This window comes from Lipotes vexillifer, unplaced genomic scaffold (genome assembly GCF_000442215.2).
Source record: "Lipotes vexillifer unplaced genomic scaffold, Lipotes_vexillifer_v1.1 scaffold37, whole genome shotgun sequence".
NCBI lineage: Eukaryota > Metazoa > Chordata > Mammalia > Artiodactyla > Lipotidae > Lipotes > Lipotes vexillifer.
This window is the reverse complement of record NW_006791811.1, coordinates 681,192-698,143: the sequence shown is the minus strand read 5'-3', so window position 1 is coordinate 698,143 and position 16,952 is coordinate 681,192. Positions and strand designations below refer to the sequence as shown.

At 36.3% G+C, this 16,952-nt stretch overlaps 1 protein-coding gene across 8 annotated transcripts in view; it reads left to right on the top strand.

The window, feature by feature from the left end:
• Positions 1-16,952, top strand: part of NLGN1 (neuroligin 1) — a 903,463-nt gene that overhangs the window by 214,236 nt on the left and 672,275 nt on the right. Inside the window, exon 3 of one of the 8 annotated variants that reach the window (XM_007464703.1) lies at positions 4,409-4,436. The exons of the other annotated variants lie outside the window; for them this stretch is intronic. Within the exon in view, the coding sequence (XP_007464765.1) occupies positions 4,409-4,436 (28 nt within the window). The remainder of the gene's footprint in view (positions 1-4,408; positions 4,437-16,952) is intronic. 8 annotated transcript variants of the gene reach the window in all.

Here is a 16,952-nt window from a genome sequence, read left to right as displayed (position 1 = left end):
TTCCCTACATCCTCCAGAGATCTAAAACTTGAGATAAGACTTTTTATTTTCAGCTAGGATAAAATTCTGGTTTTATGCCACTTCATGTTTATCAATACAGTTCCTTTTTTTTTTTTTAAACCAGTGAATAGATAGGGGAATGCATTTGCTAGAATATTTCTTTTATATACAGTAAAAGTGAAAAACCATGGATGTGCCTCTATTTTGATGTTCCAGGCTGAAGAAGTGTCACTATAGCTGTGAAATGAAGTGGGTGTAAAATGAGTTTGATGGTTCCATCAACTTCAGTAGGCACTTGTTTATTTTATCCTCTAATAGGAATAGGTAATGCAACAAGTGTTATAAAATTAAATGTACAGTAAGTTGAGGAAGGAACCAAGATGGTGGAGTAGAAGGACATGTTCTCACTTCCTCTTGTGAGAATGCCAGAGTCACAGCTAGCTGCTGGATAATCATTGACAGGAGGACATTGTAGCTCACCAGAAAGGGTACCCCACATCCAAAGATAAAGGAGAAGCCACAATGAGATGGTAGGAGGGGCACGATCACAGTAAAATCAAATCCCATAACTGCTGGGTGGATGACTCACAGACTGGAGAACATTTATACCACAGAAGTCCACCCACTGGAGTGAAGGTTCTGAGCCCCACATCAGGCTTCCCAACCTGGGGGTCCGGCAACGGGAGGAGGAATTCCTAGAGAATCAGACTTTGAAGCCTAGTGGGATTTGACTGCAGGACTTCGACAGGACTGGGGGAAACAGAGGCTCCACTCCGGTAGGGCACATCAGGACCCAGGGGAAGGAGCAGTGACCCCAGGGGAACTGAGCCAGACCTACCTGCTAGTGTTGGAGGGTCTCCTGCAGAGGCAGGGGGTGACTGTAGCTCACCGTGGGGACAAGGACACTGGAGGTGGAGGTTCTGGGAGGTGCTCCTTGGCGTGAGCCCTCCCGGAGTCTGTCATTGGCCGCAGCAAAGAGCCCAGGTAGGCTCCACTGTTGGGTTGCCTCAGGCCAAACAACCAACAGGAAGGAAAACCAGCCCCGCCCATCAGCAGTCAAGCGGATTAAAGTTTTACGGAGCTGTGCTTCCCAGAGCAACAGTCAGCTCTACCCACCATGAGTCCCTCCCATCAGGAAACTTACACAAGCCTCTTAGATAGCCTCATCCACCAGAGGGCAGACAGCAGAAGCAAGAAGAACTACAATCCTGCAGTCTGTGGAACAAAAACCACATTCACAAGAAAGAAAAGATGAAAAGGCAGAGGGCTGTGTACCAGATGAAGGAACAAGATAAAACCCCAGAAAAACAACTAAATGAAGTGGAGATAGGCAATCTTCTAGAAATAGTATTCAGAATAATGATAGTGAAGATGATCCAGGACCTCAGAAAAGGACTGAAGGCAAAGATCGAGAAGATGCATGAAATGTTTAACAAAAACCTAGAACAATTAAAGAACAAACAAACAGAGATGAACAATACAATAACTAAAATGAAAACTACACTAGAAGTAATCAATAGCAGAATAACTGAGGCAGAAGAACAGATAAGTGACCTGGAACTCCGAATGGTAGAATTCACTGCTGCGGAACAGAATAAAGAAAAAAGAATGAAAAGAAATGAAGACAGCCTAAGACACCTCTGGGACAACATTAAACAGAACAACATTCACATTATAGGGGTCACAGAAGGAAAAGAGAGAGAGAAAGGGCACAAGAAAATATTTGAAGAGATTATAGTTGAAAACTTCCCTAACTTGGGAAAGGAAATAGCCACCCTAGTCCAGGAAGTGCAGAGAGTCCCATACCGGATAAACCCAAGGATAAACCCGCCAAGACACATAGTAATCAAATTGGCAAAAATTAAAGACACAGAAAAATTATTGAAAGCAGCAAGGGAAAAATGACAACATACAAGGGAACTCCCATAAGGTTAACAGCTGATTTCTCACCAGAAAATCTATAAGCAAGAAGGGAGTGGCATGATATACTTAAAGTGATGAAAGGGAAGAACGTACAACCAAGATTACTCTACCCGGCAAGGATCTCATTCAGATTTGATGGAGAAAGCAAAAGCTTTACAGACAAGCAAAAGCTAAGGGAATTCAGCACCACCAAACTAGGTCTACAACAAATGCTAAAGGAACTTCTCTAAGTGGGAAACACAAGAGCAGAAAAGGACCTACAAACACAATCCCAAAACAATTAAGAAAATTGTCATAGGAATATACATATTGATAATTACCTTAAACATGAATGGATTAAATGCTCTAACCAAAAGACACAGGCTTGCTGAATGGATACAAAAACAAGACCCGTATATATGCTGTCTACAAGAGCATATATATGCTGTCTACAAGAGCATATATATGCTGTCTACAAGAGCATATATATGCTGTCTACAAGAGCATATATAGACTTTAAAATAAAGAATGTTACAAGAGACAAGGAAGGAAACTACATAATGATAAAGGGATCAATCCAAGAAGAAGATATAACAATTATAAATATATATGCACCCAACATAGGAACACCTCAATACATAAGGCAGCTGCTAACAGCTATAAAAGAGGAAATGGACAGTAACACAATAATAGTGGGGGAGGTTAACACCTCACTTACACCAATTGACAGATCATCCAAAATGAAAATTAATAAGGAAACACAAGCTTTAAATGACATAATAGACCAGATAGATTTAATTGATATTTATAGGACATTCCATCCAAAAACAGCAGATTACACTTTCTTCCCAAGTGCTCATGGAACATTCTCCAGGTTAGATCACGTCTTGGGTCACAAATCAAGCCTCAGTAAATTAAAAAAAATTGAAATCATATCAAGCATCTTTTCTGACCACAGCGCTATGAGATTAGAAATGAATCACAGGGAAAAACACATAAAAAAGACAAACACATGTGGGCTAAACAATACGTTACTAAATAACCAAGAGATCACTGAAGAAATCAAAGAGGAAATTAAAAAATATCTAGAGACAAATGACAATGTAAACACGATGATCCAAAACCTATGGGATGCAGCAAAAGCATATCTAAGATGGAAGTTTATAGCTATACCAGCCTACTCAAGAAACAAGAAAAGTCTCAAATAAACAGTCGAATCTTACACCTAAAGGAAATAGAGAAAGAAGAAGAAACAAAACCCAAAGTTAGCAGAAGGAAAGAAATCATAAAGATCAGAGCAGAAATAAATGAAATAGAAACAAAGAAAACAATAGCAAAGATCAATAAAACTAAAAGCTGGTTCTTTGAGAAGATAAACAAAATTGACAAACCATTAGCTAGACACATCAAGAAAAAGAGGGAGAGGACTCAAATCAATAAAATTAGAAATGAAAAAGGAGAACTTACAACAGACACTGCAGAGATACAAAGCATCCTAAGAGACTACTACAAGCAACACTATGCCAATAAAATGGGAAACCTGGAAGAAATGGACAAATACTTAGAAAGGTGTAACTTTCCAAGACTAAACCAGGAAGAAATAGAAAATAAGAAGAGACCAACCACAAGTAATGAAATTGAAACTGTGATTTAAAATGTTCCAACAAACAGAAGTCCAGGACCAGATGGCTTCACAGGTGAATTCTATCAAACATTTAGAGAAGAGCTAACACCCACCCTTCTCAAACTCTTCCAAAAAAAAATTTCAGAGGAAGGAACACTCCCAAACTCCCAAACATGAGGCCACCATCACACTGACACCAGAACCAGACAACGATACTACAAAAAAAGAAAATTACAGACCAATATCACTGATGAATATAGATGCAAAAATCCTCAACAGAATATTAGCAAACAGAATCCAACAACACATTAAAAGTATCACACACCATGATCAAGTGGGACTTATCCCAGGGATGCAAGGATTCTTCAATATACGCAAATCAATCAATGTGATACGCCATATTAACAAATTGAAGAATAAACACCATATGATCATCTCAATAGATGCAGAAAAAGCTTTTGACAAAATTCAACACCAATTTATGATAAAAAGTCTCCAGAAAGTGGGCATAGAGGGAAACTACCTCAGCATAATAAAGGCCATGTACGACAAACCACAGCAAACATCATTCTCATTGGTGAAAAACTGAAAGCATTTCCTCTAAGATCAGGAAGAAGACTAGGATGTCCACTCTCACCACTATTATTCAGCATAGTTTTGGAAGTCGCAGCCGTGGCTATCAGAGAAGAAAAAGAAATAAAAGGAATACACATTGGAAAAGAAGAAGTAAAACTGTCATTGTTTGCAGATGACATTATACTATACATACAGAATCCTAAAAATGCCACCAGAAAACTACTAGAGCTAATCAATGAATTTGGTAAAGTTGCAGGATACAAAATTAATGCACAGAGGGGCTTCCCTGGTGGCGCTGTGGTTGAGAGTCCGCCTGCTGATGCAGGGGACACAGGTTCGTGCGCCGGTCCGGGAAGATCCCACATGCCGCGGAGTGGCTATGCCCGTGAGCCATGGCCGCTGAGCCTGCGTGTCCGGAGCCTGTGCTTCGCAACAGGAGAGGCCACAACAGTGAGGGGCCCACGTACCGCAAAAAAAAAAAAAGAAAAAAAAAACTTATAAAAAAAATTAATGCACAGAAATCTGTTTCACTCCTATACACTAATGATGAACAATCTGAAAGAGAAATTAAGGAAACACTCCCATTTACCATTGCAACAAAAAGAATAAAATACCTAGGGATAAACCTACCTAGGGAGACAGAAGAACTGTATGCAGAAAACTATAAGACACTGATGAAAGAAAATAAAGATGATACTAACGGATAGAGAGATATACCATGTTCTTGGATTGGAAGAATGAATATTGTGAAAATGACTTTACTACCCAAAGCAATCTACAGATTCAATGCAATCCCTGTCAACTTACCAATGGCATGTTTTACAGAACTAGAACAAAAAATCTTAAAATTTGTGTGGAGACACAAAAGGCCCTGAATAGTCAAAGCAGTCTTGAGGGAAAAAAAATGGAGCTGGAGGAATCAGACTTCCTGACTTCAGAGTATACTACAAAGCTACAGTAATCAAGACAATATGGTACTGGCACAAAAACAGAAACTTAGATCAATGGAACAAGATAGAAAGCCCAGAGATAAACCCACGCACCTATGGTCAACTAATCTATGACAAAGGAGGCAAGGATATACAATGGAGAAAAGACAGTCTCTTCAATAATTGTTGCTGGGAAAACTGGACAGCTACATGTAAGAGAATGAAATTAGAACACTCCCTAATACCAAACACAGAAATAAACTCAAAATGGATTAGAGACCTAAATGTAAGACTGGGCACTGTTAAACTCTTAGAGGAAAACATAGGAAGAACACTCTTTGACATAAATAACAGCAAGATCTTTTTTGATCCACCTCCTAGAGTGATGGAAATAAAAACAAAAATAAACAAATGGGACGTAATGAAACATGAAAGTTTTTGCACAGCAAAGGAAACCGTAAACAAGAAGAAAAGACAACCCTCAGAATGGGAGAAAATATTTGCAAACGAATCAATCGAAAAAGGGTTAATTTGCAAAATATATAAACAGCTCCTTCAACTCAATATTAAAGAAACAAACAAACTAATCCAAAAACAGGCAGAAGACCTAAGTAGACATTTCTCCATAGAAGACATACGATGGTCAAGAGGCACATGAAAAGTTGCTCAACATCACTAATTATTACAGAAATGCAAATCAAAACTACAATGTGGCATCACCTCACACCAGTTAGAATGGGCATCATCAGAAAATCTAAAAACAATAAATGCTGGAGAGGGTGTGGAGAAAAGGGAATCTCTTACACTGTTGGTGGGAATGTAAATTGATACAGCCACTATGAAGAACAGTATGGAGGTTCCTTAAAAAACTAAAACTAGACTTACCATATGATCCAGCAATCCCACTACTGGGCATATACCCAGAGAAAACCATAATTCAAAAAGACACATACACCCCAATGTTCACTGCATTACTATTTACAATAGCCAGGACATGGAAGCAACCTAAATGCCCATCAACAGACAACTGGATAAAGAAGATGTGGTACATATATAGAATGGAATATTACTCAGCCATAAAAAGGAACGAAATTGGGTCATTTGTTGAGACGTGGATGGATCTAGAGACTGTCATACAGAGTGAAGTAAGTCAGAAAGAGAAAAACAAATATCGTATATTAATGCGTGTATGTGGAACCTAGAAAAAATGGTACAGATGAACCGTTTTGCAGGGCAGAAGCTGAGACACAGATGCAGAGAACAAATGTGTGGACATCAAGGGGGAAAGCGGTGGGGGTGGGATGAATTGGGCGATTGGGATTGACATGTATACACTGATGTGTATAAAATTGATGCTAATAAGAAAAGCGGTGGGGGTGGGATGAATTGGGCGATTGGGATTGACATGTATACACTGATGTGTATAAAATTGATGACTAATAAGAACCTACTGTATAAAAAAGTAAATTAAATAAAATTCAAAAAGTAAAAAAAAAAAGTACAGTAAGTTGCAGCTTTGTTAACATTGTTAAAAGAACTGTATATGGAGAAGTTTAAAATAAAGTTTTCGGTCACAGTCTTATAAATATTTTTGTTTCATTTTTTTAACAGTTCCCTCCTATCACCCCCTAAGTGTGTGAGGTTAGGTCTCTAATTCCTTTGATATTTTGTTTCTCATTTTTAAAATGAAGGTGATACCTACTACACAAGGATTAATGAGCAATTAGATGAAAAAATGTGAAAGAGTTGTAACTCTATCACCCTTTGCATGTAATGCGTTATTTTGTCAGAGATGAAATCTCCATGAGGGAAATGCTTTTTATGGGGATATCAATTTTTTAAATATGATCTATAATCTCATGATTCTATGATAATTTTTCCTATAAGAACATTATAAGAAGCACCCAAAGTAGCTTTGGAGAGAGGAATTCTTTTGCTGTATTAATTTTCATGCACTAATTAAAGGCATTAATTGCTTTCCCAGCTGATAGAATATAGGCACACAGTACAGGAAGGTATTGCCACACATTAAAGGAAGTGTTGCATAAATTGAAGAAATATAGTCACAATATTTAAAAGTCAAAGAAGTGGGAATTTAAGAAAAAGTTCAAGCTTAGCTCCAGGTTTGATACCACCCATACTTACAAATTATAACATATTCATATTTGCTGTTACCAAAGGTTAATCATTTATGTAAAATATGAATTAAGGAATTCTATTTTTAATAAAAATAGAAAAAAAAAGAATTGAAACTTTAAAGTGAGTGATTGTCACGCCTTGTATTATTTTTAGGCTGTTTCATGTGCTAAACAGGAATGCTGAAGGCCTTGTGAGACCTGCAGGGATAGGGAAAGTAGCAGTATTGTTGAACTTGAATCTTTGATACAAGATACTTCACCCAGTTAGAATTTGATTCCACTAGATTTGTTGTCTGACTATAAATGTGAATGGGACAGACCATTAAGAATAAAATATCTAATCAATAAACAGTTTTCCTGGCCAGCATGCTCTTTCTGACTCAGGGCTACATCCTAGGGAAAATGCTGCCGATTAGCAATCTCTCTCATACCTACCCAATGGAATGAGATAGTTATTTGGGGTCTTACAGTCCTGAAAGTTCATAGTTATTTGGGGTCTTAGAGTCCTGAAATTTCAATCAGGCAGGTGACTAATTTGAGTCCAGAAGTAGAGTGAAGAGTGTAGAACTTGGTCTGACAGCAAACAACATGGCAAAATGACAAAGAGGTTAAGAGAACATAGCCAGCCTAAATGTTTATGCCCTAATAGTAGTTCTTCAAAATACATAAATCAAAACTTGATCAAACTTCAAAAAGAAATAGATAAATTAGAATAATCTTCTCTAAATAATTGATAGAATCAATAGGCAGAAAATCAACAAGAACGTAGAAAAGGTGAACAATTTTACAACCAATTTGAAATAATTGACATATATATAACATTCCACTCAACCTAGAGCAGAATACACATTCTTTTCCAAGTGCACACAGAACATTTACCAAGATAAACCATATTCTCGGCCACAGTATTCTCAATGAATTTACAAAGATTAAAGTCATGCAAAGTATGTTTTTTTTGACCTTAATGGAATTAAACTAGAAATCAGAAAGAGAAATTCTCTAGAAAATTCCCAAATATTTAGAACCTAAATAATATACTGTTAAATAACACATGGATCAAAACAAATCAAAATGAATATTAGAAAGTATTTTAAGCTGAATGAAAACAAAAATACAATGTACCTAAATTTATGAGCTGCCCCTAAAGCAGTATATAGGGGGACAGTTATAACAATAAACTCCTATATTATAAAAGAAGAATGGTCTCAAATCCATGGCATCAGCTTCCACTTTATGAATCTATAAAAATAGGAGCAAATTTTACTCAAGTTTAATATAAAAACACGTGAAGTACTTAGGGATAAATCTGCCAAAAGATATTCAAGACCTGAAAAATATTGTTGAGAGAAAGTAAAGAAGACTGGAATAAATGGAGATATACCTTGATCATTGGTCAAAAGAGTCAAAAGAATGTGTATTGTTAAGGTGTCAGTTCTCTCCCTAATGATCTGTGGATTCAGTGTAATGCCAATACATATATCAACAGGCTTTTTTCTTAAAACAAAGATTGATACCTGATTCTCAAGCTCATAGAGAAATGCAAAAAATCTGGACTATCTAAAACAACTTTGAAAAATAAGAAAAAAATAGAATTAGTACTACCTGATTTCAAGAAAAAATATTAATAAATTGAATATCACCAAAATTTAAAACTCTGGCTCATCAAAGGATACTGTTAAGAGAATGAACAGAGACACCACACACTGGGAGAAAGTATTTGCAAATCATATCTCTATAAAGGACTTATATCCAGATTATATATAACAAAACCTCAAGAAGCAATAATGAGAAACCAAAACACAAAATAAAAACTGGTCAAAATATTTGAACAAATATTTCACCAAAGAAAATTTAGGGATAGGAAACAAGCACATGAGAAGATGCTCAACATAATTACTCATAATTACTTACAACAGCAGCATACCACTACATATGTATTAGAATAGATAAGACTGACCATGCCAAGTTAGTGGAGGATGTGGGGGAATGGACACTTTTGTACATTGCTGGTGGGAATGTAAAATGGTACAACTACTTTGGATAACAGTTTAACAGATCCTTAAGAATCTTAACAGACACTACTATATGATCCTATCATCTGATTGCTAAGTAATTAACCCAGAGAAAAGACAGCACGTGTCCATGGAAAGATTTATATGTGATGTTCTTAAAACCCTTATTTGTATTAGCCGAAAACCTTAATCTACCTAAATATCCATCAACAGCTGAATAGATAAATTGTAGAATATTCATAAAATGGAATACCACTCAGTAATAAAAAGAGAATAAACTATTGATACAAGCAGCAACATGAGTGAATCTCAGAATAATTATTCTAACTGGAAGAAGGTAGACTGTCTTTTCGCCTACATTTCTCTTTCATCATTCTTTACTCAAATCAGTTTCTTATAGATAGCATTTAGATGGTGTCCACTATTTTGCCATGGCAAATAATGACACGGTGAATAATCTTTTGCATGTACTGGTTTTTATTTTTGGAAGATTATCTTCTGGATGAATTCCTAGAAGTGGAATTGCTTTTATTGTGGAAGAAATTGCCAACTTCCACTCCATGTGGTTGTACATTTACACTGCCACCAGCAATCTATAGTCTACTCATTTCCCCCACAGCCTCTCCTTTGTGTGTGTTGCCAAACTTTTGAAGTCTTACCAATTTGACAGATTAGGAATGGTCTCACCTTTTAGGTTAAATTTGGTATTAATTTACTATTTAGGTTATAATGAAGTTGAGTACCCTTTAATATATGCTCAAAGACAATTGGTATCTTTTTCTCTGTACTTTCATCTCTGTCAGTCTCTCTAGGTCTCTGTCTCTGTGTCTCTCTGTTCTTGATTTTTAGAATCTTTTTCTATATTAGGGTGGTTTTTCTGTGAGATAAACTGCAAATATTTTATTGCAGTTAGTAATTTGTCTTTTGTCTCTGCTTATGGTATCTTTTAGAACATGGTAGGTTTTTTTGTTTTAATTGTAATGGAAGTTATCAAACTTTCATTGTTTCTGGATATTTGGTTATAATTAAGAAAGCTTTAGTTATAATTTAGAAACCACACTCAGTTTATAAAGTGATTCATCCACTTATATGTCCTTTTAGTATCAACATGGTTTACTTTTTTTTCACTTAAATGTATTTCATTTGGAATGTATTCTATTGAGTAATGTTAGATGCAGAGCCAGGTTGATTGTTTTAAAAATGACTATCCACTTGTCTCAACATAATTTATACACTCCATCTTTTTCTTATTGATTTAGAATACTACTTTTTAAAAATATTTATTTATTTATTTTTGGCTGTGTTGGGTCTTCGTTTCTGTGCGAGGGCTTTCTCTAGTTGTGGCAAGTGGGGGCCACTCTTCATCATGGTGCACGGGCCTCTCACTATCGCGACCTCTCTTGTTGCAGAGCACAGGCTCCAGATGCGCAGGCTCAGTAGTTGTGGCTCACAGGCCTAGTTGCTCCACGACATGTGGGATCCTCCCAGACCAGGGCTCGAACCTGTGTCCCCTGCATTAGCAGGCAGATTCTCAACCACTGCTTCACCAGGGAAGCCCTAGAATACTACTTTTATAATACACTAAATTTTCACATATCCTTGAGTATGCTTTCGGTCTTCTATTTTGTTCTATTAGAGCTGCATCATATAGTTTTAAGATTGTAAAGGCTGAAGAATATGTTTTCATATGTGGCAGGACTGGTACTCAATTATTCATTTCTAGGGATTTCCTAGCTATTCTTGCATGTTTATTTTCTTATGTAAACTTTAGAATTAACTCTTTTAACTCGAAAAATGAAAAGTTAGCATTTTTATAGACATCATGCTGAATTTATGTGTTGATATGATTGATTGAAGGCTACAGATTCTTGGTTACTCATACATGAAGATGTGGAGTTTAATACCCCTTCTTCTGAATCTGGGCTGGCCATAGTGACTTGCTTGTCTAGCAGAATGAAGCAGAAGTGTCATTCTGAGGCACAAAGGCCAGGGCAGAGAAGGTGTCACAGAAACTTTCCAGGTGTCTTTCCAGGACCTCTTGGGACCCAGACACCATGCTGTGAGGAAGTCCAAGCAGCTCCATGGAGAGGCCATATGGACAGGAATCGAAGATCCTGGCCAACAACCCCAAATGAGTCAACAGCCATTACCACCTAGCCAGTCATGTGAGTGAGTCTTCTTAGAAATAGGTCTATCAGCCCAACTGGGTTATCCCAGCTGATGCTATGTGGAGCATAGATGAATCTTCCCCACTGAGCCCTACTCAAATTGCAGATTTTTGAAGAAAGAAAATAATTACTAAAAGTTATTGCTTTTTAAGCCACTAATTATGGTGTAGTTTATTACATAGCAATAGATTGCCAGTGCAGTTACCTTAGAGAGAATTAAAACTAGATAGCTAGCTAATACTTTAACTTCCCATCTTACACTAAGATGCTTTTTGTAAACTCTTTAACTTTCATTTTTCTACCCTATTTTATTTTAAAAAAATGTTGAGAGGATTGTAGTTTAGTGTATTTAAACACATCGACAATACTAGTGACATCATATCAAATATTGATCCTGAATAGCATAGCATAGGATTTGTCTTAATAGAAAGAATAATTTCTAACAATTGAAAGCAATTTGTGTATTACTTTTATCCTATTTACTTTAAGTAAGTATTCAAGGCAGTTGCAAGCTTTGTATAGGTCAGGTCCTTGTTATAACAAATTAGAAGGAGAAACCCCCAAAAAGAAGAAGGGATTAAATTATTGCATTATTTTCTTGGTTCTAAGTTTCATCATTTTAACGTTTTTACTGTTTCTCAAGTTGAATGCTCTTTATGATTGACATATATGTTTGATATAGTTTTTCTCCTTCCCCCCAAAGCTATTATTAAATCAAAGAATTATCTCACAATTGAGGAACCATGTGTACGTCAAGAAACATTTTTCTTTTTCTTTTCAAAATAAAATAAGAATCTACAGATAGATATCTAATATCTGCAAGAAGATTCTTCAGGTATTTTGTTTGAAATGGCAAATGTAGGTAGACATATATCTCAATTCACCCAGGAGGTGAGGAATTAGTGCATGGCCCTATTTTTTCTCTAAGGCATTACCTTTTCAGCCGTATGTACAGCATAGGGTCTGTAGAGTATACAGTGGTCACAGATGCTGAAACCAGGCTGCTTGAGTTCAGATCCCAGCTCTCCATAGTAGCTATGAAACTGGGGGAAATTTTGCCTACATTATAGTTTGCTATGAAGATTAAATAAGCTAATAGTTATAAAGCACACAGGAAATTACTTGCATATATTAAGCATCATGCAAGTGCTTGTTAAATTAAAGAAGAGGCAGGCAGGACCTCAGAAGGGGGGGGAAATGTGTATTTTAAGGGAAAAAAAAAGAAAAATAGGACTACAACATTGTAATAGGATTTATTTAAGCAGCTGCTGTTCATTTACAGCAACTCCTGTTCACTTACAGGTAGCACCCTTAATAATAATCAAGGATATATCTTGATAATGTTATTTATTGAAAATTTTAGTTGGCTTTGGGTTTTGGGTTATTTTATTTGTTTTTAGTGAGACTTGGCCAGTGTGGCCCAGATATATTGCCTTCTGCAATTAAAATTAAAATATTTAATGAAATATTTCTTAAACAATGGTCTCCCACTACCTGCATTAGAATCACCTGAATAATTTGTTAATTATTCAGGACCTCACCTCAGTCTTGATCAGAATCTTTGGGACTGTTATTTTAATTAAGCTCCTCAAGGAATTGTTATGAACACCAGTGATGGCAAATCACTTTCCTGGAGAAATAGACCTATGGGAAGAGATCAAAGGACAATCTAAACTACAAGAAATTTGAGATTGGAATACTTTGTGTGCCACTATTCAAGGTTTCACAGCTAGTAAGTTGATTAATTTTATCTGTTTCTTCCTCACATAAAAAATAGAGGAAATCATTTTGTCTTACATGCAAGGAGACAATTTTGATGATTACATTAGACAATATATGTAAAAATTCTTTGAAAGCCATGAAATAAAATAAAATGACAGTTTTCATTATTATCATGGAAAACATATGGTTTAATGGTCTAGCAGTATTAAGGAAGTATGGCTTTGGGATCCCATGGTGTGTTTGCCTCTTGAATTCCACTCACTATGGTATCTCAGGTAAGAGCCTTAAATTCTGGGGATGAGGGAATCTATGGATCCTTCTGCTTGTTAAATAGATTTTCAAACAATCCTGAAGTTTTTAGGCTTGATTCACCACCCTTTCAACTACTTATTTGCCAAATCTTGGAACATTTGGAGTTCTGCAGTGAAATTGGGTTGGTTTTTGACCTTCCTACTGCAGCTTAGAAATCAACTGTTTTAGCTAAGTACTTCTTTTCTTGTTTTTCTGTGTTCTAGCCTCCAAAATGGTACTATTGTCTGCTTTTGTTATTTTGATATTTTGCCTCTTTCAAAGGATCTGAACTGTCATTTTAAGGGGTACTGGGGAGTAGTGAGGACTGCTAACACAAGGTTTTTGCTTTGAATTCATTTTTTTCGAAGTATAAATACTTCCTCCTTAAAATCATTAGTTAGAAACCTGATAACACACTCTTGTTTTAGAATGTTTTAAAATATGGTGCATATATTCTGCCTTCAGCGAAAAAAAAAATTAGAATTATCCCACCCACTCCAAAGTCCCAGATTCACTCACTTCATCCTCAGTAACACTAGATAACTAACTAAATAAACAAACACCAGGGCTTCCTGAGAGACAGAGCCATGAATAATGGATAATTTTGAGAAGTGCTGGATGATGATCCTTGTTGGAAGTGTTCTTCCCAAAAGTTTCTTATTACTTCATGTTATTTTTCTCATAAAAGCTGATAAATGTGACAGCAGATGTATGCCCGGATCTACTGTGGGAGTGATAAACCTAAGTTTGAAAGTGCATAGACACTTTCACCAAAATTCAGTAAAAGGGGTTGAAAGAAATTAGGCTATAGCAACTCTACCAATAAAACATAGATAATTAAGGAGAGAAAAACAGTATAACTTGTATGTCTAAGTTGAAGTAACTTAACAGACGAGGTGACAGTGTATATATTAGTAGATGCTCTGGCTGTACATATTTATAACACAAGTCCAAGATACCACATCCTACAACTATTAGCATTCAGGAGGATCTTGGAATTCGGGATAGTGACCTACAAGAATGATAATCTGAATTTTGTACATGCTAGGATAATGCTACTTCTGATTTCTATACTGAAACATTTTGGCCACTCTAACCTTAATCTGGAAATAGCATAGAACCTTCCTGTTCCATCAGATGACTTCTGATACGTCCGCTCTGAGGTGTGCGTGCTTTTGCAGAGCTGGCAGAAATTAGTCAGGGTGAGAAGGTATCAAAGCCTTCTTGCTACTTTGTTTTGGTTCAAAGCTAAAGGTGCTGCTAACCCAAGACTCCCTTTGGGTTAATCTTGCTAGTCTCTCCCCAGGGCCCTGTTTCAAGGGTACAAAGGTGGGGTGTTGATTCCAGTGCTAGCCATGGTCTTTAAGTGGGGGCCCCAAATGATCCACTGGGCATAATATCTGTGTATGGTTTATAATGTACATTGCAATCTATTCTTACAGGACTGTGTCTATATGATTTATACACATGCATAGAATGGAGGTCCATCCTTAAAACATTTGTAAAACTATCCTATAAAGTAAAAAAAGTTATTCAAAGAGAATAAATATCCCAGATAGACTTATTTGGCACTTCTGTGAAGACAGGCACTTAATTATCACAGCCCTCTCTTCTCCAAGGGAGAAATGTAGCACGAGGAATGTAAAACCCAGTGTCGTCTCATTAGGCAGATGAGTCCCTGAACTTCTATTGCCTCTATTTTTATATTTTAACCAGGGAATCTTGGCTTACCATTTGTGTCACTGTGAGCAATAGCCAGTGCAAGTAATAATAAAATATCCAGTGAAAATAAAATATAGAAGAATTCTAGAGTTCAAAAGGGTACCAAGTTAATATATACGTATTCTTATTATATTTAGTTGTGAGGTATAAGCTGTTAAAAACAAAGTGGATTAAAGAAAAGCCATTTGTATTGTAATTTTTTTCAAATAAGCAAGTGGTGATTTCTAAGTCTATTCTATTTGCTGACTTCTCTTTTTGCTGTGTGTCAACTCTTTGTGACACAGCTAAGATGACAATCACTGCATGATATAATCATCTACCTGGCATATACAAGGGTATGTCAGAAATATTAACCATGTGGGAGTCATTTAAAAAGCAAGTAAGTATGACCAGAATCATTTAACACTTAGAACCTTCCAGAGCAGCAGTTTGAAAAATAGCCTTGGGCCACAGGGTCTTCTTTGACAGCTAACATCCTGGGTTTATTATATAAGAGGGACACTGTGATGTCTTGATCCCTGATTCACACATTTTAGAGCATTGCTAGCTTCAAATCTTGATGTGTGTATTGTTGCTGCTTATTTGTGACTCTCTGGGCTTCTTTGTGTGCCTTTGAGTGTATTTTCTTCACTGCTTTCATCATATGCATGCTTGTGTTTGTCTTTAGCTAGGAGTTATATGTGTGTGGTTCTATGTTTTGTCAAAATCCCCTATCATAATGGTCTCCCACCTCAATATCTTATAGGCTAAGTGTGATTCCTGAAAGTCATGTGTTTTGTTCTGAATTTACTTAACTTCTTGTATTTAATTGATAAACAAATAAGTTTTCTTCTTCTGTACTCTGTTGGTTTATTTAGGTCTCCTATCCTAAGTATATAGCAAGAGAAGATGTGATACATGTTGTAGTAAAATGAGTGGTTATTCTTGCCATTCTGCAGAAACCTCCATGGCATAGAGACAGCAGAGGCAGGTGAATTATGTTCCTTTATGTCAGCCCCAAGCTAAATTGGGCTTTATCTTTTCCACACAATGAAAGCATCTAGAGAGAATGCAAAGTAGTTTCCATTGTACAATGAATCACTCATTAAAGTCTGTTGACATCCATGGAACACTTGTTTCAGGTATCACAGCCATTGGGGTAAAAGCTGGTTATCAAAGAAAGACAGAACACTACATTGGACTAATTATACTTTTATATTCTTTTCAAATGAAAAACATATTTGGGGGTACATTAAAGACATTTTCTGTATATGTGCATTGAAATTTATGTCCCCCAACTTTCAAGTGTTGTGTTTGTTATAGGTTTCTGAACATATGTGCGTTATTTTAACTTCTAGAAAGTTGTCAAACCTCTTAAATTGCCTGAATGATTGAGGATCAAAACCATTCTAGTCAATTAATATGAGAATGCTATTTGAGTGAAGATCTTTGGAACATGATGCTTTATATATTAATTCAGCTTTACAACTTGGAAGTAAAAACAAAACAATTTTGTGCGACAAAAACTGCTTTAATATACTTTATCTTATCTAAGACACTATTAAAATGCTAAAATGTAGTACTACTAGTTTGAAATGAGGAATCAGAATCAAAGAAACATGAGGTTCTGCATGATAAAGTCCTTTTGACTGGTAACAAAAATACTGGTTCATATATTATCTGAGTCTCCCCAGTCTGTCCTCTCTTCATATTACACTTTGAGGTGTCATTATGCCCTGGAAAGAAGTTTGGCTCAATTTCAGACTCAGCTATTTACTCTGTATGACCTCAAGTTAATGAACTTCTCTGGGCTTGAGTTTCTTCAGCTGTAAACCAGGAGAGTGTGAGAGTGCTTTTAAAACATTCTTTGAAGAGACTGGAGAGCAAGC